The 27,125-nt window shown below is 34.3% G+C and overlaps 2 protein-coding genes across 2 annotated transcripts in view; one reads left to right on the forward strand and one right to left on the reverse strand.

The window, feature by feature from the left end:
• Positions 1 to 3,326: 3,326 nt before the first annotated feature.
• LOC128985112 (uncharacterized) lies at positions 3,327 to 8,221 on the forward strand. Its single transcript, XM_054404494.1, has 5 exons — positions 3,327 to 3,422; positions 4,255 to 4,423; positions 5,784 to 6,157; positions 7,201 to 7,448; positions 7,993 to 8,221. The coding sequence occupies exons 1-5, from the start codon at positions 3,327 to 3,329 to the stop codon at positions 8,219 to 8,221; spliced, it is 1,116 nt and encodes a 371-aa protein (XP_054260469.1).
• Positions 8,222 to 10,177: 1,956 nt separating this feature from the next.
• LOC128986629 (transmembrane protein 87A-like) overlaps positions 10,178 to 27,125 on the reverse strand; it is a 28,870-nt gene continuing 11,922 nt past the window's right edge. Inside the window, exons 5-16 of the mRNA XM_054407090.1 lie at positions 25,313 to 25,537; positions 24,239 to 24,394; positions 23,306 to 23,458; positions 22,608 to 22,738; positions 21,153 to 21,371; positions 20,829 to 20,949; positions 19,800 to 19,903; positions 17,952 to 18,031; positions 17,202 to 17,272; positions 16,563 to 16,615; positions 15,978 to 16,005; positions 10,178 to 14,546 (exon numbers count right to left, since the gene is read on the reverse strand). Coding sequence (XP_054263065.1) covers positions 14,505 to 14,546; positions 15,978 to 16,005; positions 16,563 to 16,615; positions 17,202 to 17,272; positions 17,952 to 18,031; positions 19,800 to 19,903; positions 20,829 to 20,949; positions 21,153 to 21,371; positions 22,608 to 22,738; positions 23,306 to 23,458; positions 24,239 to 24,394; positions 25,313 to 25,537 — 1,383 coding nt within the window. The 3' untranslated portion in view covers positions 10,178 to 14,504. The remainder of the gene's footprint in view (positions 14,547 to 15,977; positions 16,006 to 16,562; positions 16,616 to 17,201; positions 17,273 to 17,951; positions 18,032 to 19,799; positions 19,904 to 20,828; positions 20,950 to 21,152; positions 21,372 to 22,607; positions 22,739 to 23,305; positions 23,459 to 24,238; positions 24,395 to 25,312; positions 25,538 to 27,125) is intronic.

Here is a 27,125-nt window from a genome sequence, read left to right on the forward strand (position 1 = left end):
TTACAATCTGTGCCTTCTGTTGTAAATCATACTGGCGACTGGCGTCAGCCGTCAGGCGTATGAGTCAAAATAGCGGCCTATCACACCGCACCTGTTTTACGCATACCAAGGTCAAAGTTTCCTCCCTTGCTACACGGGAAACAAAACTTAGTTATTTTAGCTTCAATTTGACGTATAAAACGTTTAGTTACCTTGAATAGTATCCAAGCAATTACCATTTAAAATCCCGGCATTCATTTAAAAACACCCTGTATATTAGAAACAATGAACTTTCAACTTAGTACGATTAGCCGGTATTGTTTATTGTTTTCATGAGCTGTTCACAAAATTACTCATGCTGGTTCATATTGGCCGTTTTCTTTGTTGAGTTGTCTAACGTTTTGTTTGCTGTCACACAAGCCGTGCTCTGTGGCTAGACAGATTATGTGCAGTATGCTGAACAATTTGTACAATAGTACTTAGTCTAACAAAGCACGACTGCTGAAGTACTATCCGTCCGATCAGTCACTGTTGTCGAGTCCTTTGTAGCATTACAGACAATCAGTAAACAAGCTTGTCAAAGCTCTGTCTGCGCTAACAACACTTGGATTAAGTTAGGCCATTACTATGGAGGACGCTTTTTAAACTGTAATATAGTGACGAAAATGCTGAAATGTATCTATTTCTTGTCATATGTAAAACCATATAGGTAACTTAAAGTATCCCCTCATGGATTTCAAATCGTCCTGGGTCTGCTGAAAATTTTTTTAATGTTATTTGTGTCTGGCTTATATCAATAAACTGTCAATTTTTTTTCAAATGATTTTGCTTGTAGCAAAATAAAAGTTCTCGTGGTAGCGCTTTCAAATGGCTCAGAACTGCACATAAGTTCCAAATAATAACATAATTACCAAAGACGTTCTCAATAGTATACTCTTTAATTTATTCCTGTAAATATTTTACGAGTTTAACTGTCTTAAGACAGTTTACAACAGTAAATCAAAAGTTTAATGTGGAATTTAATCCAACAACAACAATACAACTATTTTAATAAAATTACTGATGTTTTTAAAATAACCAAATACCAACCAGAAACTACAGGATAGATTTCAAACAAATAGCTGTCAAAACAATAAAAGAGGTACCGTCAGTTGGTCGAAAGAGCGCTACCACCAGAATATCCATAACTCAATAACGTCATATTTCCAATATCCTATAAAATAACTGGATTCCATCCAACCAAATTCAGAGTTAACTTCATCGTCCCCTCCCGTATATCGCAATAATCAATTTTGAAGTAAAGACCAATTGAAACATGTTAGCTTGGGGTTTCCTGAATTGAACTTGGAAAAACATTACAGTTTGTTGTTTTGCTCTCTTTTACAAAGGTTGTAGTTTTATAATTATTTGTGACAACTAAAAATATCAATAGCAAAAATTGGGGGCTTATAACAAAAGTCCATCCATATTCCGTTCACAACATTTATGCGGGAAAGTTTTCCCACCACTTTTTCTGCTGTGGATGTTGCAGGTGATCAACGTTTAGGCAAATCTCAGCTGTTGAGCTATGTTTGGTAGGATCAAGACGTGGAGGGAATAGATTTCTTCCCCTGAAACCGCCTAAATTTTGTATTATTGGACGCAAAATAGCCATGCTTGTGTGTCGTAGCAGTTTACATATATACTCTGTATGGTGGAACCTGTATCCTTACCCCTTACTTGGGGTCTGACCAATGGTTTAAAGCCGAGGCCAGGAGACAGGTAACTTTTTGATGGAATAACAATCGTCTATAATCAAATGTAAATAAAACTGTACAACACCAGAGCGAGGGAGACACAAAACCGAAGGTTAGAACAACACAAAATAAAAGAATTCCACAGTAGACAGGATGCGAGTGTATTTATCGAATGACCGCTGTATCGTGTGCGGTCGCGGTCTAGCGGCTAGATCAAAGGTCGGCTGGATGGACAAACCCTAGTGATTTTTCTCCGGTTTTTTGTGCCCAGTCCCGTTCCAGTCCCACTAGGAGCAGTAAGTAGTTGTGCTGCTGTTACCACGAACGCCTTGTCCTTGTTTACCGGCGTTTGTTGTGTTCCGGTGTCTTCACCACGATATTTTTCGATCCAAGATCCAATCCTCAGTTTTCTGTGTCTGTTTATATTTTCTATTTGTGTTTTGCGGAATGTGTTCCTCGATCAATTCTTTTGTAGGGCAGGGCCCTTTGACTGAAGTTCCGTCAGGTTTGAAAACTATTCAATTGGTTTAATTTATTATAAGTTAAGTTAATTGTTAATTTATTGTTACAGTATTTTGATAGTGTGTGCACAAATTAAATTAGAAACTAACGTATGTGTATATGAGAAGAATATTTATAGCCTAATTGTTTATTGTAACGTCACTGGATGGATTGAGTTAATACTTTTTACTTAAGAGGTGTTTCAATTTCAAATGATGAGATAATCATTGATTGATACTTATCTTGAATCTTGTAAGTGGTAAGCCCTACTTGAGTGTCATTGTTACATTTTGAGTCCAAACTGAATCAAGAAGGTTTAAAAGTGCAATGTTGCACATATTTTACTGATTGAGAGTCTTAAATTGATTTGTTGGAAGCAGTTAATCACAGTGTAAAATCAATTTGTCATTATATTCTAACATTTTTGTAATTAAATTTATTTTATTTATAAATTGATCGTAAGAAATGAACTAATGTCCTACTATGCAAAAATAAATAATTGGCAAATCATTTAAAACTCCTTAAAAAGTTCTGAAAATTTATTTTTACTGAACATGGTCTATATAAAGTTTTGCATGTGCTTAATATTTTCCAAACGAACCCAGATAAATCATTAAGATTTGGTAACATCAACATCACACCTAAAAATCTACTTTTTTAAGGAGCTATCAATTTTCTGTCATATCATAGAAATGTCCCGCAAGGAGTCACAATGAAATCTTAAATAGGAGCATAGGTTGATTTGTACATCAAATTAAAGACCTTTAATAGGTACCAAAATACAATGCCGCAAATTTGAAGTCAAACGGACAACCGAGTAAAAAATTACAACTTAATAAAAAAGGCAAAAAGAAAAATAGAAGGTGGATACAGAGCAAAAATATATTTTTCCTATAAACACAGATTTCCCCATTCCTTTGCCAGGCTTTAAAGAGGAACTTTACTGACTTTTCATATTATAAATAAACTCTTAATTTATACTGATAGGGATGGTAATTTTGATAGCTGGTTTATGTTATATTTATGCAAATTACTAAATAATTGGTCATAATAAGATACTCTGTTGCAGTACACAACATGGATATTTGATCAACTAACATCAGCTAAGGAATGAAGTCACTGTCGTATGTGTACCTGTGTCTGATCTTCATCTTAGCACAAATACCATTCTTTGTTGAATCTTCAAAAGAAGTTACAAATATAGAGGTTGGTGTTGATTACTTTAATAACTTTTTAATTCCTAGAACAATCCTAATTATCTTTTCAATTAGTGATATGTACGCCAGAGTTTACAGCTTTGTTTTAAATAGAAGTTTACAGCAGTCAAAAGAACATTTTATGGTTTTTGTTGAAAATATTGTAATGTTTTTTTTCCAATCTTTAGCGATTGAATCTGAACTTTTTGAAACATTTTACTGCAGCATTGTTGACAAAAGTTTTGTTAACAAAATATTAACAATTTGTGGTGTACTGAACTCTGATGTAAACGCAGCATTGCGATGCTTACAAGTGGTCTTACTATAGATTTATTTTGTAGGTTACAATATAATCCTTACTCAGGGCTTTAACCCCCTTAGCTTTTGTAATTCTCATTATTTAAGGTTATTTTAAAGTATTCAAAATCAAACGAATAACTGTTTTATCTGTATTTACTTTAGCTAATTAATTTACTAAATATTTAATAAGTTGTATGAACAAGCCAAAGTATGCTGCTAGTTTCACGCTAGCAGTAACCACGAATCCTAGAAAAATACCGGTATGGATCATAAACATAAACAAATGACGTTGTTGGCCCGAATCCTATACTAACAGCATTAACATATGTTTTGGCAGTTCCGTTTAAGCAATGTTAAATATTGCTTATTTTTGGGCCAAAAACGTAATTTGTTTATGTTTATGATCCATACCGGGTCTTTTCTAGCATTCGTGGCAGTAACTATAAATTAACTCTAATTTTGGGTAATTAACGTTAAACATGCTATTCAACATATTTTTCTAAGGCTTATCTCATATTTAATAGTCATGTTTTTTTTTTTAGATTACAACTAAGAGTGGGATTAGAGATTCCCTAAATGCAAATCAATGGACAAAAAGGAAAAGTATGCATCACAAAGAACACAAAAGAGGAAGACACAACAGACACTCTTCAGCAAAGAGATATTTTGAGAAACAGCTGTTGGTTAGGAACAGAACACTGGCTTTACTAGGTAAGTTATTTTACGGAGAAGTAAGGGACAGAGGAAACACGCTTATACCCCGCTTAAGGACTGTGTGCTTTCAGTTCTGGGATGTTGTGCCGGAACTATACTTGTGGAGAGTAAAGGTGGGTTTTTCTAGCTCCGCATTTTATGCAGAGCGCACTGCGTGATGCGCAGTCCTCACTGCGGAGCCTACTCAACAACACTGAATCAGACAGGGCCATTTTCCTACACACCTCCACGGTGAGGAGTACGCTCTGCGCAACTGGCCGACTCATCTGAGAGCAGTCAAGTGCGGACCACGTTTGGACACACGTTTTGGCGGTTTTTCTGTGTATTAGTTGACAGTGATGCAATGGATAGATTTACAGCCAGTGATGACGAACAACTTATCGATATATTCGGTGCTCAACGAATTTTTCGGAATATGGCCGATAAGCAGTTTAAAAATACTGTCAAGGTGACTTGGTGTGGATCAAAATTTTAAACACTCCCACTTTCTCTCTAGATGTGTACATGGAACTGACAAATATTTTCACAATTTAAAAAGATGACCAACAATAAAGTCAATTTCATCTTCAATCTCTTCTTCCTCTTCTAATAACATCAACAACGCCAATAAAATTATTTTCTTATTTAGAGGACGAGAACTCATGTTCACTCACTGAACATACAACAACTAACATTTTGGTAGCAAACAACTACTGACACCTTGCAGCGCATTGCTGAAAGCTAGGAAAACACATCGCATTGCATTGCGCGGAGAGAGATCCGCAGTACACAGTGCGCTCCGCACAAAACGCGGAGCTAGGAAAACCCACCTTTAGGAAGAGCCTGGACAGCAAGCACTGCGCACGGAAATTCCTATCGCACAGGGCACATAGGTCTTCCTCCACCCTGAGTATTGTAGTATGAGGGCGAGAGAGGACGAGTTTTAGACTTTGCTCTAGACCACTAGAGCTAGTCACCACTTAAGTGTACCATGGAGGGTATCCTCTGTTCCTTACTTCCCAGTTCTTTGGTTATTTCATAGACAGAGAAGCAAGATTGGGAAACCACGATACTTTTAATTTTAACCTTGGTGAACACCTGTGTTAGTGTCACCATATTTTTGGGTACTTTAGTGGTCATTATTTCAGAACACTTCTAAACATTATTTCTACCCAAACCATTAAGCTAACATTATGTTGATCAATGTAAAATTAGTTAACCTATGAACTTATTTGAATAACAGTTAGGAAAGCAACTGGGAATTTGTTTATCGGATAGATTTTCAACAAAAGGGATTTTTTTACATTTCAGAAAAACAGTTAAGACAAGGAGTGTAAAGAAGAATAAACTGTTTGGATTTCATGTGTTTTTTTTTTAGGAACCGGAATGGAAAAATTTCTCCCAAACGCTGTGGATCTATTGGACATAAACCCACAAGAACTTCCAGGGGAATCTCCATTTCAAAAATGGCACAATCATGGAAAGAAAAATACTGAACTAGAAGTAAACAACACAAAGCCAAATTTACCAGATGAAATTCTCAAACGAAACCAACTTCTTGATTTGGAAGAAGATCAAAGTTTCTCTGATGTCAGGGGTGATCAAATGATAGGATATGATTACAGATATGAGTCAGCGAAAGTTGAAGACACTGAGGTTCTACAACTGAACCTGGGGAGAGCTTTAAAAACGTTACTGAGAATATTCTCCATCTCATCAAACAACAAAACTGAAACCAACCCATGCAAAAAGGTAATTTATACATGATCGATTCTGTATCACTTGTACCTACAAAAATGTCTACTTCATCATCAAATCAGTCTCCATTAAGATTTTTTTTTTATCAAAACTGGACCAAGGAGTTAATGATTGTTAACTGGATGGTCCTGACTAAGGAAAGGGCTGTTCTTAGTCAGTACAACCCGGATCATCCCACTCCATTCCACACTCACCCTCAATAATAAACAGTCAGTTCAAAATATGCAAGAGGACATTGCTGTCTTTAAATGATTGAATTGAATCCTACACTCATCCTTGCAATTATATTCACCTTATTGTGTACATAAAGTATGTATTGCTGTCTCAATATGTGGTTACTAAGTGAATGACCTATTAAACTTATTTTCAGTCACATAATTGTATTTTGCGTTACTAGCCCGGTAAGTGGTGTTTTACCTCGTGAGCACGACAGTTCCCACGCGAGGCGTAACCGAGTATGTGATTTTCATGCGAGTACGGTAAAGCTTATCATGCGAGTAATGTTTGATACTTTACATCATACTGCACAGAAAAATTACTAGATTTTATACTCATAACACAATTTATTTAGGACATAACATGAATTATGTTATTTTAATATTTCAGAAAATAAATTGCCGTGCAGTGCACGGTAAAATTACATTACGTTACTTTTCCGTGTGTAGGCACGGCAAAGGGCAACTTTCCAGCTTATCAATACGGATGGAAAGGTACCTGTTTCTGTGTATTATGTTGTAAAAACATTTTTGGGTTTGGAATCTGATTCGGTCATCATGTGGGACAAACTTCATAACCAGATTGAAAAGAGACACAAAACTACACAGGAACACTGCATAGTCAGAACTTGGTCAAAGTACCACATACAGACAAATAAACACAATAAATTTATAAATCAAGTACAGTTGACTCATTCACTCTCATTTCATGGGAGTCTATTTAATTTAAGCATAGTTAACAATATTGAATCCATTGATTTAATTCAACTTGAAGAGGTTCCTGAAATTGTGTTTTTAAAATGTGTAAATTCGACATTTCAGTGGATGGGTTGCAAGAAGCAGTTAAAACAAGTGCTTATGGGTCAGTTGCCATCTTGTCCTTGTGAATACCCGAGCAGCATCTTCTATGAAGACAAAGTGTGGGACAAGAGGTTAGGAAGGTATTTCCGCTGGAAGGACGCCAGTGGGGAGAGATTGGACGTTTACAAACCTGGGGCGGATTACTGCATAAGAAGTTTGATTAACCAGGGTTCTTCAAGCCTGGCAGTGCAACAATGCTGCTATGATAGGTGAAGTTTGGCTAATTTATTTTATCCACCCATTATCTACGTCATTGGTATTGTTTTACATCGTTATTAAAGGAAATGTCTAAACTGTTACTGTAGTGTTTCACTAATATTCTATACACATTTGTTTGAACAATTAACATTATTAAATGTCCACTTTTAAACTTCTATCATTGATGTTTTGTAGTCAAGTTGACTTGCCATCTATATTGACCACCTGTAGCAAATTATTTTATTTGAAAAAGAAAACGTAGTTTGAATGAGATTTTCTCCACTTAGGTTTTATAAGGTACTGTGACAGTTTGTGTGACATAAAGATGCTATCGCTTGCAAATTGTCATTTCAATTTTGTTTGGTTAAAAATTTGCTAATTGATAGAAGTCAGTAATTCACATCAGAGCACTCTGATCATTGGCTCAATTTAACTACATAAATTTTAATTCTAAAACTGGTTACAACATCGAAACAGGATGTGTATTTCTTTCTATGGCCAAAGCTTATACTTCTTCTTCCAAATGATCTCTTTAACCCCTACTCTTGTTCCTAGACACCGAAGACTCATCACCAGAGGTTCTGGAGCAGGGACTCCCAACCTGATCAGTCCGGATATCTCCCCTCAGCTGCACCACTCCGTGGATATCCTTCCTTGGATACTGTGTAAGGGAGACTTCACGATATACAACAGAGCCAGACCCCCGGATAATGGACTCAACTGCTCTGTAAACCCTGTGGCTAGAGAGTTCAACAGACAGATCCATCTAGCGAAGTACTTCTGACTGCAACAAGTGTAGAAGTGGACGGATTTAAGCAGCTATAACTGCTGGGTGAGAGTGAAAAGAACAGCAACCATTGATTTTGTTTAAACTTTGACAGAGAAGCAGTTTGTGAGAAAATGAGCACGTGGAGGTAACACCTCGAGGTTATTTAAAGACACTTGCGGACTTTGTAAATCCAGATAAAATATTGCTAGGTCAGTGGTGGCAACACACAAATTCTGCAAACATTGAGATTTTCGGAATGCCATCACTAGTGTCACGAGGCGTAGATTTCCTATCTTACTGTATTTTAAACAGCTGTTTATTTATGTTTACTATTAGTTTATGGTTTATGTTATGGGTTTGTACTGTAAATCTATTTTTGGACATGTGTGTCACATCCAATGAGCTATAAATACAACTCGTGGTAGCACTGACACATAACTTTGCTAAAAAATCGATATGCTATAAAATATTTTATGTTTGTATCAGCTAGGGAAATCAGCTCATGACTTTGCTTATGTACAATCACACAATCCCTTAGTTCAAATGTACTAAGTGCAATGTACTTTTTCCTCTAGTAAAATTGGCACCAACGCCTCACAATTCTCTCATTCAGCGCTACCTGAATTCGTATCTCTACTTCAGTGGTCACACCCTCATCCACTAGTGGGCTATTCAAATCCAGCCCTTTCTTCTATGCCACTCAGTAGTAAAACAAAACTATGATTGTGAGCAGCAAGTATATTGAGTTAAATCCTACACCGATACCACAACAAGAACTTAAGGTATGTATTTTGTTGTTCTTGCATCAGTAAGATGGCAAGATTACATTTTGAATGCCCTTATGATTATCTATGTATATATTAAATAAACATTGCACCTGAATGAGAAGTGTACATTTATTATACATCAGTCTCAATGTAGTTCTGTATAAGTTAAATAATTTTTTCCCCAAAAATGTGAATACATTCAATATTGGACAACTAAAAAGATTTCAGCCCCAAGTGTAAAATTTGCGAGTAAAGCTTTCAACTACTTCTGATATCAATTTTGTTATATACATAGTTCAATTTTAAACTATTAAGTGGTACGCTTGGTCTGAGGTTTTCCCCTAGCCTCTACATATCAGATCGTCAACCATCATGGCTTGATAGTGTGCAGAATTATTTTAGCTTCAAAGCTGTTCACTATAATTCATCAAAATGATCAAAATAATCATTTTGGTTAAAACAGGTTATCAGCCAAAACTGCTTGCCTCCCAAGCATTTAGTGTTGACTAGTACAACTACACCAACGACAGAAACTAAACTACTGATGTTAAATTTATCCGAGCTGCTTTGTAAAAAGACGATTACAATTGGCCACCTAAAAATACTCTCTGATTGCAAAGATGCAAGATCTTCACCTTGAACTCCCTAAAGCGATACATCTTGGTTCATGTTATTCTATTTCCACATGACAACGATGCATCATGATCTCGATTTGGATTCTATTTTAGCAAGGTCTTATAGGGGTATGTATTTTTAAATATAGTATACCACTTTCATACAGGTTTAAAATATATCTGTCGGGTTTAAGTTCAAGCACAAAGAAGTAAGACAGAGAATATATTCAATGGTACACTTAAGTGGTGTCTATCACCAGTTGCTGGTGTCTAAAGCTAATTCTATTGGTCGTCCCCTTCCGCTACCCTTTCCCCCTTCCCATCACGTACTACAACGCTTAAGCGGCAGGAAGTTTCTGTGCATTACAACTGATGTACAAAAGTGCTATGTGATCATCGCCATTTGGGCTATTCCTTGCTCAGTACGAGTAGATTTCAGCCCCACCATTCAATAGCTAAAAGCGCAAGGTTGTCTCATAACCTAGTATTCTCTGGATCTTGCTTCTCTGCGGTTCTATAGAGACAGTTTAATGCTACACTAACATTTAAAGAACAGGAAATTTAGGGTATAAAAACTTGTAAATACTGTTTAATTTTATTAAAGACAAAGGAAATTAAAATTAATTTACTATGTACAAAAATATATGAACATACCTAAACTTCTAAAGCACACAAACATGAACATTAAATACATATTTGTGCTTTTTTGGATTTCAACTTTATATTTATACTTTTAATGTCCAATCACAAACAAAAACACAACAAAAGTAAATACATTTACTTATCTAAACCATACGCATATATTTAGATACGAGCACCTATTATGATATGGTCAAGATTATGGTAATGATGATTCATATTTAAGCAACGCTGTTGCAAACTCCTTGATTCCCATGTCAATTAATACATGAAGATTTCTTATCTGTTCTTTGATTATATATATAAAATACTAACTTGATTCAGTAGTCTGACAGGATTGATTTCCAACATTAGAAACATTTCTTGAGAACAAAACAAAATAAGCATTAGGGACAAAATAAGTTTTACAGTAACAAAACCTACTATTTAAAAAATCTAAAAAAAGCTTCATACAAACCAAAATAAATTAGGGTTTTATATGTATAAAACCCATGCAAAGTTACTTCAACCTACTATCTATCCTACGTAACTTGTTATGGTTGTTTTTGAATAATTGGTGACATAAGGGAATTATTAAGTGAAATTGTTGTTTACAGATTGGAAATTACTAAACATACTTAAAAGGCACCCAGTGAAACTATAACTACATACAGTTCCAAGTGACTAGATTAACTACATTTACAATGTATAGTCCATAAATGAATGCCTCCTACATGCCACATACAATAGTCCATAAATGTAGTATGTATATGGTTGATTACATGTAAACCTACAATGGAAGATTTAAACTAACTGAATTTTACCACTTGGAATAATTAAACTAAGTTAATCATGAAACAGTGTTTCTACACAAATGCTTTAAACATTACAAATATGTTAGTATACCTTTAAATAAGCTTAAGTACTCATTCTAACTTGCAATAGAAACTCCTTATGTACACTACTCTTGGAATAGGCAAGAAAAAAAATTAACAAGAAGACTACTTATTTACAAAAATCCTATTTAAAAGCTTTGAGAATGTTAGGAGAGAATAAATTATTTAGTTTAAATACAAAGAAGGAATAAGTACAGAAGATATCTGTAGGTGAAAAAGTAAGTTGTGAAACACATAATTTGGGCTGATTTGCTTATCGAACATTGTGCATACACACTTTTGAGTAGTTTCTATTTCCTCATTTGATCACATTCAATGGTGTTGCTGAGATCACTGATCAAGGTGTGTGTTGAAAAAAAGCGAGCCTGGGCTTTAGTGATTTACTCTGCTGGATTCCTACTGAAGGAAATTAAGTGATACAATGTCAAATGCAGCCTCAGTTTCATCCATTACAGTCCCACAGCCTTTCTGTGTAATCTCGAATATACATGTTCAGTAATGTAATGGGCTCGGTCAGAAGCAAGAACAAAGCAGCGATGTCCTAAATCACATGTTGGTCCTGGCACTTAAAATTTATTGGTTGATTGTTCTACTGTACCAGCTTTCATTATACATGTCTATGAATCCTTGTGGACGAGAAATGCAAGGTTTAATTCAAACAAACTATCAACCTCTTTAAAAAGACACAATGGGTGCGGCCTCGGCCCCAAAGTTAAAGCTTAAAGGTTCATTCTTTTCCTCCTATCTCAGGAAGTTGCTTTAAACTCTCTGCGACTAGCTACATAAGGCAAATAAGAATATTACAGGTGTCGCAGCATGTTACGGATATCGTAAGAAACACCTGCATTGCTTAAGAATTCCTAATGGAGACATGTAGAGAATAAACAGTCACAGGAGACTGCATCTACTGTTTGACTAGACAGAACTTTTCAAGGTTAGATGAAGCACTCTTGCAACCATGGTGAAGGGGTACCTGCCTCAGGCAGAGCCTATAGACATTCTGTAGTTTATCGTATAACCCCATTTTGGCGTTTCTGACAATCCTAGAAGCTGCACAATTAATCAAACTTGAGTGAAACTTACTATGAAAATCAATATAATCAGGCATATGCCTACATACCACGTAAAAAGAGAAAATAGTGGCAAAGAGACAAGTGTTTAGAAGGAAAAAATGTCGAGAATGTGAACATCAATGACAAACACCTGTATTTTCACTATTTTCCCACTGTACTTATTACTTCTTTGAGGTGTTACTAATAAAAGCTGATGATAGATTAAAAAAAAAACATTGGAAAACTTATTAGTGTAGGGTTTAAATATACATGTATAAAGCTCTACATGAAATTCAAAAAGGCCTAAACTGTTTAACTACAGTAAAATTTTTCATCTAGCAGCTCATGCAATAGCAGTATTGTAAAATCTACTTTTTGCTATATTTAAAAAGACGGGAATATAAATTGCACTTAATACTTGGATATTAGGCTAACGAGGTATTTTAAGCAAATCCCTGTTTTTCATCATTTTGGCATCACACTTCACTTGCATAGCCAACTAATTAATCTATACTATTATAAAGAAGAGGTGGTGTCTGTGTGTGTGTTTGTATGAGGTAATCTCAAAAACTACTGAACCTATTGGGCTCAAATTGCACACAAATGAAGCTACAGCTCCGAGGATACATATAGAACTATTCCCGCTTCGATATTGTCCTAGGGCTCTGCCCCGTGGGCTTTCAAAAATCGGAGGTGAGAGATTTTAAAGTAAATTTTGATTGATGGTATCCATGACAACAAAGAACAAACCTACAAAGTTTAAAATGTAAACAAGCAGTACTAACTGTCAAATTGATTTTGATTTCACAATTCCATACAGCTGGTTCAAACATTCATTTAAATACTGCATGAATATTAGAACAGAGAGGGTAAGGATCATATTTAAAATAATGATGTCACTATCCTGAATGAAAACATTATTTAACATTATTTAAATGGAGCTGTCAAACCATACGCTAATGTCACTTTATACTTACATGCCAACCCCGTACGAAGGACGGGTACTCTGCTAGTCACTAAATAAACAATTACCTAAGCAAAAAGTGAAAATGTATTATTACATTAAATTAGTACATTAAACAATAACGCACAATTTATTTTATGTTTTTCATTATGTTATTTTAACTTTAGTTTTTATAGAACAGACTAACAAGTCAAAACGTATTATACAGATTATTTATATCCTATGTTTAATATTATTTTGAAACCACATGGTAGAGAATTGTAATCCACTAAATTGTTACTTTAAATTTCAAGCAAATTTTTATTTTATCACAATATTTTTATACAAGTTTTTTTTTATATTACATAAAAAAATTATTATATAAATATTATTAGTCTAGTGGACTTTGGAGAATAAACTAAAAGCGAATTGCAAAACATACCAGGAAAGGAAATCAAAGAAATAAATAAAAAACCTTTTTAGCAGATTATTGGAACAGTTTCATTTTTTTATCAGGTAGAATACTTAGGAAGATCTAGGATTTTAAATCTTGTAAATTTTATATCAACAAATAAAACAAAGAAATAGTGATGCTTTGCATTTTAACCCATATTACTTTAATGGGTCTACAATGCATTTAGCCTATTTCAAATTTCAACATATCTTAAAACATATTTAGGTAACAAAACAAGAAAATACAAAATATAAAAAAAACAAATTTAAAAAAATACATTTTTATGTCGAGTGAAATTTGGAAAGTGTGTACATTTAACCAAACTTATGATCAAAATAATTCCAGAAATTTGTTAGGTGGTATCATATTAAGGTACGTTTGTACACAGATTTGTAGTGTACCTCAAGAAGTGTAGTGTAGTAAAAGACCATTTTACCTCAAAATAAAAAAGGTTTTAATTGTTTGCTTAGGCATTTTTGGACAGTCCTTCTAACTTCATTTTATAGAAATCCTATGTTATTAAATTATTAAGTCAAGCTTTTACAACAATCTGCGAACGATTAAAATATTAATAATGAGTACTTGTTCGTCAACATTATAGGATAGTCAAAGTAACCACATTGGACAGTATTCTTCCAAAAACTATTAAATATTTCCCTTAAAGTAAATTAAATTTAAACCTGTATACAAGTTATTTGAGACAACCCACACACAAAAATAACTTTTAAATAAAAATTCATATTGCGTCATTCAGTTTAAGTCCATGATCACAGCGTTGTAGTTCTTACAACACAATCTTTTTCACAAAGCAAGTAGACAAATGTTTATACATTGACGATTCCCTAAAATAAACATGTGTAAGCCAAATAGGTGGCTTAATTCAGTGGGATTCTACAAATAAATAGGATTAACTAATACTACTTTACACATCACGATCGCAGAACTCCACCAGGGTTACTGCATCTTCGACAGTTCGAACTTTGTGTTCATTATTTCCTGGAATTTCAAAATAACCAACGGTTAATTTAAATGACACTAAAGCTAAGCAGGCAATATTTACATTTTCACCAATTAGTATACATTATCTATTGATACTGATAGTAAACTTTTAGTTGATAGTAATTATGAAAATGTATCCACTATTGCTATATAGGATATTTAAAGCTTTTAATACACTTCACATGGCAAGGCATTGTGTAATGTGTTGTTGCATTTTGACAAGGCAAAAAGCCAAACGTTACTGGCAGAATATGAACCACAGTATGGCCTTTGACCCATTGACATACCTATGGACTTTGACCCATTGACATACCTATAGCCTTAGACCCATTGACATACCTATGGACTTTGACCCATTGACATACCTATGGCCTTTGACCCAGTGACAGTGACATACATATGGCCTTTGACCCATTAACATACCTATAGCCTTTGAACCATTGACATACCTATTTGAACCATTGATATATCTATGGAATTTGGCCCAATGACATACCTATGGACTTTGACCCATTGACATACCTATGGCCTTTGAACTATTGACATACCTATAGCCTTTGACCCATTGACATACCTATAGCCTTTGACCCATTGACATACCTATGGCCTTTGAACCATTGACATACCCACATACTTAGACCCATTGAAATACCTATGGCGTTTGACCCATTGACATACCTACAGCCTTTGACCCATTGACTTACCTATGGCGTTTGACCCATTGACATACTTTTATTGCTCTAGCTGATTACATAGAGGAATGGATATTTTCTCCCATTTAGTGTGACTTACAAAAACAACTATAATTTCCTTATTCATTAATATTATGTCTCAAAGTATAATTGAAATTGAATGACAATTTTTAATGATCAGACAGACGCTACATTTTGACACAAAAATTGAAAATTACCTCAAAACTCACTTGTTGTTTACTATTGTTCCCCCCTAAAGAGGTTAGGCAACCAAAGAAAAAAGAAACTAAAATACAGCAATAACCTATGCAGATGGACATAGATAAAAATATTGACGTGACAAGTGCTGCAATCCCTTGGAATGATTTCAAACTATAGAAGCAATGTCCTAGGAACGGAACAGTTCCGTCTAGGAATGACCAGGAGCACATTAGGAGCGGAACTTAAATGTTCCAACCTAGTATGCCACATTCAGACTCCCAAAACCACATTTATAAACTAGATTAAATTCTAACAAATCAACCGCCTAAAATCAACGTAAAATACAAGACTCCAAAACAATAAATGTGTAAATAAGTGTTTCGAAATAATGTAACAAAGATTAACCTAGGTAGGCTCAAATATAAGAAATCCCTGTCATATAAACATGGATTTGAGATAAAAACTGTTACATTTTGGTAGAGTAAATTTAAAATTAGAATTGTAATAAAATTGAAAATAAACTTGTTCAACTTACCTCGTCGGAATCCAAAATGGGTAAAGCACTGAAAAAAACATTTAATGATTAGAACTTTGGTTTTTAAATGTAGCCTAAAATTGTTTACACTAAATAATATAACTTTATGGATCCATTTAAATTTAAAAACCTAAAACTTGCTATAGCCTAGCTTAGACAATGAACCAAAATAACATTCTTGCCATTTTTTCAATATTTTTTGTTGGATAGTGAATGTAATTAAATTATTTCAAACAAAAAATCATGTTAAAGTAAAGTTTCTTTTATGTTAAGTTATGTAAAATGTTTTAACTACGTTCCTTAAAATGGATTAGTAGGATATTTTAAATGTGAAATATTTTTTTGTGATATGATTTATTAAATTTAGGCTATTAATAAAAATAAATAATATTTTTTGTTTAAAATAAATCCATATTGTTTGTGAAATAAAATAATACTGAAAAACTGATGTTTGAAAATAATGTATGGCACAGGTATAGTATGTTTTATTAACAGTATAAGAAAGACAAAAACTTATTTTTCAGCCTCAAAAAAGTTTCAAAAGTAAATTTGTAATTGGTATTTAATTTTCAATGTCCTTCTTACCTGTCTGCTAAGGACGTTGGGATGTTTTCCTCCACCCATTTCAAATCCTCCTCCTGTAAAACCACATTGAGTACTGTCAATTAAAAACCACAACATATATCAATCTATTAGAGTATACCACATGAAGTTTTAAAATAGCCAAATATCTATGGAATAAAAGCCATTACAGAAAGTACTAAATTTAGTTTTGAGCAATTACTTTATCCACAAATATTACAAAATACACTAGAAAAAACGTTTAAGTGTGTCAAATCAAACATAAACTTGGAAATCAAATCTATTTTTTGATCATCAGATTTAAAAATACTTAAAGAGTAAGGAGCTGTCAGCAATAACTTTAAAATCATTTAAGTGTGAAAATGTACCTATTAACAACTAGAGATAATTAAGAATGGCTATAATAATAAAATATTAATTTGTGATTGTTAAATATCACATTTTGTATGTGTTTATTTTTTGTAATTCTTCTGATAATTAGCAAGAATAAATAAACAAAAACTAGGTTGGGTTCAGAAGCAATTGTGTGAGCTGACTGAAATTTGAAATTTGCTTCAACTATTGCCAAAGAACATAGGTAAAAAAATCCTGAAATCACAAATTTTGGCCATTTTGGTTTTATAGTTTTCAGTTTTCACTTACCGCTGAATTCATCGACAATTTCTGCTTTGGAGAACTCGTCCCCGAATTGAGGCCCCCTCTCATTTTGACCCCTGAAAAAGGCATTATCTTTGAATACAAATATTCTCGACCATTAAATAACTGTTACATAATGATCAAGTATTACTCAACAGAAAATTAGATTTACTTAATAAAAAGTATCACTGAGAAAGTTACACATCAACTTAACCGAAATACCAGTTTGAATGCACGAAAACATCCCTTTTAAACTACTGCCCTAATACACGCTATTGCAATGTTTTAATTAAACTGAACCAACTAAATGACTTTGCTTAAAGAAAAAGGTTCCCACTTTGCTATCCTAGACGTGAATGTCTTTATTTTTTCAGAATGCAGAAAACATTTTAATGCAGCAATCAGCAAGATGCTTTAACTTTTTTCAATAAAGCTTTACGTACTTGCTCACTACAAGGTCTAAAATCTAGTTTAGTGGTGTAGAGTAATACATATGGTTTAGTGGTACAAGCATATTAAGTAGGCCTACTTGATTACATTATAACAAAATTGCATCAATAGAAAACTATAAGACTAGGTCATAGTTAAATCATATCACTACGTCTAATAGATATCTAATAAACAAATAGATTAAAGAAAACAATAAGGTCTTGCATGTCACCACACTGATAAATAACAATCTTAAAGCACAAAACTTAAAATTGTGAGTAGATTAGTCAAGTCACATTTCAATATTATTTTATTTAAGTATCTCACCATAAGCATCACTGACAAAATATTCTTCTTCTTCATCGTCCCCGTCTTCTGGAGCATCTAGGAGAGGCGTAAATGCATATCTACAACATTCGCCAATGCTTAGTAACCAACTAAAAGTATATTTATTTTTTTATTTAAAAGAAAGTTTTTATAAAAGTAATCTTGGGGTATATTTTATGTGATATAAAAGTAATTGGAGGCATAACATTTAACCAAAGAGATTTGTCTACACTAACCGACCATGACAGGACCCAGACATGGTCGGAACGCCCAAAAGTTTGGATATCATGAGTCTTCTGTTATGAACATAACAAGTTTCCCAGAATCACAGGAAAATCTTAAACAAATCCTGTAGTCACAGAAAAATCATTCCGCAGTCGTTTGTCATCATCGTAGTCTTCAGCGATCACGGCATAATCCTAATGTATACTAGGCAATGTAAACATCATTACAGCGGCTGCCTAAATGTAATTATGACTATGCGCTACGACTTCCTGCGACCACTGAAATTTTATGCTCGTCATTCGTAATGAATGCTGAATTTTTGGATTGTGCGATTTTCAAAGATGAGTCCTGCAATTGTGATTACATTGTGATTGTAAAATGAGAAGCTCAAGCTCAATTTTCTGACTAAGAATTCAATCTCTCAAGCTTGTAAGAGAGGCAAGGCAAGGCTCAGAAATCGAGCCGTTCGCACAATGTATAGCTTTTGGTACCTAAGAACGGAAGAACCGATATTCCGAGGTATGCCGAGGTCAGATACAATACAATAGTTTACATTTATAAAAAATATCCTTCTAACTACACTAGATGAAATTGACAGGTTGATATAATGTTAACAAAACTAAACTAAACCTAACCGGCGTGACTAATACTGCATATTACATTACTGGATCTAATACTAAATTATTTCAAAATTCATAAAGAATAAAAAATACAAAAATAAATAGATGTTAACGGACCCCCCTCCTCCCCCCCCCCCCCCCACACAGGGACAAAAAGGAGACAAGGCACTGACCAGAACATTTTGGGCTGGTAATGGAAAGAAACACAATCAATGTTTTCTATCACCTTCCTTAAAATTCTTACATTAAAAAATAACTGACACCTTAAAAAAGTCAAACTGGTATTTTGGTGACATACACCAAAAGTAGGTTGATGTTTTTTGTCGCCATTGTTTTACAAGAATGAAGAAAAGGGTACTCACATGTATAAAATAATAGAATTTGAATTCAATCTAAATTCATACTTTCAGTAATTTTCAGAGAATGTCATATTGTGTCTACCAAACTACTTCAATTGACATATTTGTAAAGATAAATATTGCTTATTGATATGAAATCTATTACTTTTCTACAAACTTGTAACGGATGCAGAGTACAGAAACCCTGAGGCAATATACATCTATCAGTAAAACCTGACCTATCACCAAAACATGATGACTTGTTTTGTGTTAAGAGTTTTTAAGCACCATTCATTACGATAACATAGCATTTTATATAGGCTAATACGTTTAGCAAAGTGATTTATAAATATTACAGCCATTCACACCATACACATCGTCCCTTTACATAATAATAATAAAATAACTGACATTTGTAAAACAAGTCTGTATTTAGCTCCGGACTTAAATCTTACATAGAAGACTACCGCAAAGACTACTTTCCATGAAAAAATTGCTATAAATGCTTCACATTGGCATTCTAAATCATAAGTTTGTAGTTTAAAATCATGACATTAAATTTTCATGTTTTCGTTAAGTTCTCAAACTATAACATTTTTTTAACTCATTAGCAAAACAGTCTTATATAAATGTGTTTTAGATTAACAATAAATGTATACTATTACCTTTGATTGTTGTTGGTCGGCCTCCATAGAATCATGATAACTAGAAGAATCACAGAGAACAGAAGTTTCCAATACGCATCATCAATCCAAAGCTCTTTCCAAGCCTAGACAAGAGTCAAATCTAATTTTTACATATTATTTTTAATATTTTACTGATGTTATTTGAATATTTATTTTTTGCTTTCATCGAAACCAAAGCTATTTTAGGACGTGTTCAACAAGGAAACAGTTTCTTTTTGGAGCAGAGTCACATTTATTTAGCCCATGGTTTATAAGGCCTTGCCTACTGGTAAAATATTGAGTACTGTAAGATTGCATGCTTTTTCTTTGTGACAATTGTACACCCTACCGAGTGCATCGAGACAACCCCTTTTCATTCAGAACATACAAAGTCTTCAGGTATCTGCAATTGACTGTAGTTCCTTTTTGTTTCAACAGACAGTGATTTGGATCTTTCTCAGAAGAGGGCCGCCACTATTTAAAGTTTTCCTACACGATTAAATTGTGCTCAGATGAGTTTCTGGTATTGAGAGAGTCATAGATAAATGAAAACTATCTGCAATGTACATATTGAAAGTCAGGTTCAGTCATCGGGCGATATTTTAACAACCCTAATCTTATCCCGTGTTGCCGCTACGTCCTGCAGTAGCCGGAACTCTGCGTCATTAGCCTGTTTTTAGTCAGACATTCAGATGACGTTACGTTTGTCAGTTTTTGTACGTTACGTTGGTTTTTGTGGTTTTTTAGTTTTGTGATTATTTTTGTTCAGTAAATTAAAAAACTAGTGAGTAAAGCTATAAACTAACCTAACCTCACGTCCTTAACTGTGGTTTTTTCCTCTTCTGAAAAAGTTATTTGTATAATGTAATAAGGGTTATAATGGTTTGTTTGTATTAATTGTGTTCTGTGTTATTTGGTCTTTCAACAGGTTTAGGTTGGATAGTCTAGACTCGACTATATGTACAAATAGTTTAGTAATACAGTAAATATTTACGATAATACAATAATATTTCTTATGTGTGAACTTACTGTAAAACAGTTTACGAGGTAATGAGCCTTGATAGAGTACAGCATAAAGACTACTGATGATATTACTGCGAAGATCAGAGTGTTAGTGAAGTGCCTGTACAGGTTGAGTTTCACCATGTTCCTGAAAAAGAAAAAACAATTAGATAAGATTACCAACAATAGCTTATCCTACCGATAGGTGGGGGCAGTGAATCTGGACTCATATCCAAATATTTGAGGTTAAGTGGGAAATTAGTTAAATTAATTGGATTTCAATTCAAGTCATGTGTGAATTCATCAACGATTCAACACTTATCTTTGCCTTGAACTCTAATGTCAGCTCACCTCCGCAGCCTCAATGTTCTCGTCGTCTGCACCAGACTAGTGAAGATCCACCAACAGATGGCAGAGTCCAGCACAGCCAAGGGCACGCTGGCCATCAACATCTGATTGGCCGGGTCACTCTTGGGCCGCATCACGCGCAGGTATGCCTCTGACGCAGCCAGTAGGAAGTACAAGATGCCTGTGGCCACTGTGCGGTGCAGCATGGGTCCCAGCCGGGGCCTGGAAGTACCAAAGAGCAAATAGTGTATTTGACTTTTCAAAATCATACATACCTACTCCTGTTAGCCTTGTTGATTATTATTTATTACACAATACACTTAATTTTTGTAAAAAAATTCTAATACATCTTTTTGGAAAACATTTTTGTTAATAGTTTAGGCTATTCTATTTTCACCACAGTATACATCTGAGTTATAACAGATTAAGCTTCAAAAAAATATTTAAAAAAGTCTCATTTTACTCTGAGACATTGTTTGTTAATCACAAGGGTTGTCTGTGAATCAAGGTCTCCATGTATTTCCAATTACAGCACAAATCTGAAACCAACGTTGGACAGTAATTAAATGGGACAGTAATAAGTCTCTCTCATCATGGTACTCGAATGTTGTGAAAGAAAATTTACGCTCCTGCGAAATATAAAACATGTTCTGTGGTTAGATTTCTCGGGTATCAGTCGTCAAATCTCATTGTCCATCACCAGTTGGCAAAAATGAGTAGAATTAAGTGTTTGGACGTAGAAAATGTGTGCAAGATGTGGAGGAGGTTTTAATTATTTGCACCATGTTTTCCATTAGGTAGGTCAACTGCTGTATTTTATCATTCTAGTTTGTAGCTGTAGCATTGAACAAGTTTAGGGGAATTTTCAGGTAGTTCACAAAACATGACTGTTCTTTGACTGTTGTTGTTGTTTGGCCGCAATAAACATGACTGAGTGAGAATGGTCATCAAAAAATAGGGAACATCTCTATGAGACTATCAAGGGCTATTGTCAGCCAGTCAAGACTATGGAAGACTTAAACAAGCCAGTCAGTAAGCAAATGTTATCCAATTCAATCAAAGGCCCAATGGAAACACATAAACACCAACTGCCAGCCCTGTTGTGCAAGTATGTAGAGCTTTCTGGCATCGCCTTTAGTCCCATAGGAACTTTTCTACGCTTTTCTACATACAAGTCTATTAACTAGAAACAGTTATTGTTAGGGATTTTGACCTCCTTCCTACAGAAACCTAATAAACAAACACGGTACTTGGCAGATGCATCAATTTTGAATTTTCTTTCACACAATTTTGAATACTTTTATAAGACTCATCCTGTATGGATCCGAACCATCTAGAAAAGTAGCAAATAAAGTTAGGAACACAGATTTAAACTTGCTTGGCTGCGACAGAAGTACGATGGAGAGCTTAATTTACGACAGTCCTTGTATTTAGTGTTAAAGAATTATTGTAACTTACTTGACAATGCCGAAGCCGAGACTGACAATGATGACCAACATCCTGGCCAGTGTTCTCTTGCCACAGCTGACAAACTCTGCCAACAACACGGCCGTTTGTGCTGACTGCCCCGTGGTGTTGATACTTTGGTACTGCAATCAACAATTACATCACTTCATAATGATGTTATTTGGTCCAGGATCACTTCTTGAAAATTAAAATGGTATAAGATTACATGTTTCTGTCTATGATCCTAAATTTGTAGTAATGAGCTACCGGTTTCGAGGTTATAACTTCAAAACTGGTACCTCATTACTACAAATTTAGGATCATAGACGGAAACAGGTAATCTTATACCATTTTAATTACATCACCATTATGGGATAGCGACGCTACTTAGGTGTATTTTAATTAGAGTTGATCAAGACCCAAACATAATGGAAATTTTTTCTTCCACTATGTCTTCAAATTTCTTCTCACAAGTTACTTAATCCTTTAGCCATGTGAACAAATGAGTTAATCTCAAAACCTATTTGTATATCACAATCATAGCATAGTGGATATTATTTTTTACACATAATGATTGGTTTAAAACACATTCATCGACTTTTCTCATTAACTTCTGATGGTTTAGATTTGTTTAGTTTGGAAGAGTCCGGTCCTGAGGTGTTCTTAAGAGAAAGGTTATTGTTTTTAAGTCTCTCTGATGAATAGTTTACCTCAGCGTAGAACATTGCCTTCTCCAACATGCCTAGAAGTATGACGCCTCCGATCCAGAACTGAATACGCAGCAGATCTCGCCACTGTAGAAACGAGACTATCAACCAGGCAAGACCTAGCACCACATACACCAGGCACATGGCCCCGTAAAACTGAAACACCACAATTCTTATTTAAAATATGTAAATAGGAAACAAATTAAATGTTTTTTTTTTTTGTAAATGGCCTATTTAAAGTTTAGTGGCTAACATTCTGGACTTCGGTACGAAAGTGATAGGTTCAGGTTTGATCACTCAAACTTCAGAAGTCCAAACCTTTTAAGTGTTTAAGCTGCTTTCCCTTAAGTGTTCTGGGATTCTTTCTAACTGAAAATTGCAGTAAGGACACAAATTAAATTCGTGTTAAATATTAAATACTAACAAAAATATTGCAAAATAAGTTGCATAATGAGTCTGTTAAAAATTTTAACATCCTCATAAAAAACCAAACTTAAATTAAATGTGAGTTTATCTCTACTCTTTTTATACACCACACATAATAAAAAAAAAATCTAAAACAAAATATTATTTACAAGTTAAAAGTTTATACTGTAGATTTAAAAAAGTCCATGCTTATATGATCAAGTCAACATGGAGTGGTACCTGAACATATGCCTGGTTTTTATCAGTTCAAATTAAAATATGGCATATATGGATCATTGAAAACCCAAATCCTCTACTACGGTTTGAGAGAACCGTCAGCGACAAGAGCCAGGGCAATGAAAGGCAGAGTACAGTTCAGGTTCAACCCATCATAAATCATAAATTTCAAACATAGGTTACATTCAATATTTTCTTTATAAACATTAAGGAAAAGGTGGAAATCCAACCAACTTATTTAGGAGAAGAATTTGAATAAAGGATTATGTTAATATAAAAAGATCAAATGCTTACCGGTAGCAGTGGCCAGTCTGCGGCTGAGAGGTAGCCTTGTTTACCCTTCATCTCAATGTGAACATCGGCTGAGAACGGAGAGTTGCTGGTCAGCTGTAGAGACAACATGTAGAAACCATCTTTGGTAACTTTCATTACTGGTCTTGAGGACGGCTTCTGTGGAACAATAACATGAGTGATGATCAGCCTGTTAACCATTACCAAATAAAAAGTAATCATAAAAACTAAATGGGTTTTCCAAATGAATAGGATATTTTTTGGTAACTGTCACTGGCTAGGTTTTGAATGTGGCGGATTTGTAAGTGTCTACTGTAGGCTATTTTGTAAGTCTGCAATGTTGATGACTTTGATAACCTTAAGGACATGGTGAATCTGTATTTCATCTAACGTAGAACTGTTATAACAGCATTTTTTCAGGTTATGGAAGAGTTACTGACGAAGGACTATCACGTGATATGAGGCTGTTTGGCTCAGCTGTGTTGAATTCTTTGACTACTACAGTGGTTGAAATGTTCAGTGTCTAAAGTCCGTTCCTAAATTTAGGCGGTTTAAGGGAAAGTTTTCCTGGGGTTTCCCCCACTTTTTTTAGCTTAATGTAACATGTATCAGCTGTTGACTGTTGTTTTAAAGTTAGGGTGAGGTGGAGAGGATGAAATTGCTTCCCCTCAAACAACCCAACTTAAATTTTGAGAACATTGTACACGTAAGTCACGCAAAAACTTTTCTCCATTCAAATCCAAAGGCTGATATTTGACAATATCAAATAACCTAGCTTCCATCTTCTGCTTCAAAATTTCATCATTCTAATGCAATTTTAGGTCTAACTCAACAACGTACTTTACTACCTACATGACTGTCCTTGTTGACGAAAAGGCCTAGTTATATCAGTAATGTTATTCATATTCACTTTCATACAGTCTGTCAATGACGACTGTGTCATTGAATTGCCGAAATTCCCAAGTGCTAGAAATGAAAGACACAAGAACAGATAGCTTTTCGAAGACTAACTACACATTATCACATGATAAACAACCTTGCCGGGGAAAGGGTTTTTTGTAATTATAGTCAACAAACCGTGTGAATCTGCTTTAACACTTGTCTCTGCTCGTGCAGCTCCGGACTTTGGCTTTGATGATCAAGTTTGTTTTCCTGCTGCGATGATTTCACCTGTGAACTTTCTTGTTCAATTTGTCTCCTAAGTCTGGAGCCTTGATCCTTAGGATCCACAGGCATACCATGCACACCTGCTGCCTCCGATTGTATATCCGTGTAAGCATCCTCAGCAATTGTCAGTTCTTTCTAAAAACCAAAAAATTACACTAAATTAGATTAGAAGATTCAAACAAGACTGACACACGAGGGTGTGTATTTTAAGAAGATGAGTAAAGGATGTGTTGAATGAGTTAACTTTGTTAATGACTGAGATCAGCTGGTTTTTTAGCAGGCACCATTTTAATACACCGTTCACAAAAATTAGTCGGTTTGAAGGGAAGTTCTCCCACCAATTTTTTGCGGTATGTTGCAGCTGGTTGACAGGTTAAATCAATATTTGTTTTATAACAGCTGTTGAGCTATTGTTTTCAAGGTAGGGTCAAGTGGATGGGATAGATTTCTTCTCCTAAAACCGCCTAAGTTTTGTGAATGGAGTATAATCATAGGTAAAACATACTCCCTTAGTAGATTTGCCATCCTTATGGAACAGCTGAAGCCAATTTTATTGTTAGTTCTGTACTTCCAACTGTAGAGGTCGTGTTAAGTTTACAATTTTTTTCTCGTTATTTCAGTCATTAAAAACCTCATTTAACCAAATAAAACGATATAATCATAAACAATAACTGGTCTCCTAGTTATATAACCAAATCGTAAAGCACAAATCATGAAAACAACCCTAAAATAATAGAAACAAAATTTTGTCTACCTCAGAGATCAGTGTGGACGTACATGAACTAGACACGAAAAACAAGCTTCAAAATTCACAATGAGATGAGGAGTCTACTTGTGTTGCTTAGTCTACACCAACATTAATTTTGTAAATAATAAATTGTCCAAAGTTGTACAGTTGTTAATAAATCTAAAAAGACATGTTTCCAGTAAATACTTGAAAATGGCATATTTTGCTTTTTTTGAAAGTGTTATCAGGTATGGTTTGATAATCTGGGGTAACGGAGTTGGAATTGAAAAAATTTTAATCTTCAAACAAAAAAAAGCTGTTAAGAGTTTTGACGGACTCAGAAAGGTTAGCCCACTCTATGCCACTTTTAGTCTCATCGGGGATCCTGACTATTGTTAACTTGTATATTTAGGAGGTATTGATGTTTGTCAAAATTAATTTAAATATGTTTTCTGTCAGAGAAGAAATACGTGATCATGTGACCAGATTTAGGCATAAATTAGATCAACCAATGTTTAGGTTAAGTAAATCAATGAATTATCATGTTAATTTAGGTGTAACTTTTTTCAACAAGTTACCATTGACTTTTCAGAGTTTGCCTCAAAAAGCATTTCATAATAGATTGTATAATTGGTTACAACTGAACCCATTTTATACTCTTGATGAATTTTTAAATATTAAAATAGAGTCTTCAAGCCTATCCTAATTTTAGATTTTACAAGATTTTTCTGTGATGTTAGCTCAATTTAATGTTGCTTGTTTATGAATGTGAATCATAAATGACGATGCCTATTGCAAAATTTTGTAATTTTGTCGAATGTCTAATAGATGTCTTATTTGTAATTATTTTGAAATTTTTTTATTGTTATCCTTTGTTTGCGGTTTTTCAGATAAGAAGCAAACCATTGTAATGCTATATTTTTTATTCCATGTCTACTTAATTTTTCAAGAAGTATTCCATGATCAACACAGTCAAAGGACTTGGACAAGTCACAC

Source organism: Macrosteles quadrilineatus, unplaced genomic scaffold, assembly GCF_028750875.1.
Source record: "Macrosteles quadrilineatus isolate MER2022 unplaced genomic scaffold, UCM_ALF_1.0 Scaffold_2__2_contigs__length_208266976, whole genome shotgun sequence".
NCBI lineage: Eukaryota > Metazoa > Arthropoda > Insecta > Hemiptera > Cicadellidae > Macrosteles > Macrosteles quadrilineatus.

Excerpts from the sequence above, each read along its gene's own strand:
- LOC128985112 (XM_054404494.1), top strand. The coding sequence starts at position 3,327 with ATGAAGTCACTGTCGTATGTGTACCTGTGTCTGATCTTCATCTTAGCA. Across the intron at positions 3,423-4,254 it reads AAGAAGTTACAAATATAGAG|ATTACAACTAAGAGTGGGAT; the intron begins GTTGGTGTTGAT and ends TTTTTTTTTTAG. Across the intron at positions 6,158-7,200 it reads AAACCAACCCATGCAAAAAG|TGGATGGGTTGCAAGAAGCA; the intron begins GTAATTTATACA and ends TCGACATTTCAG.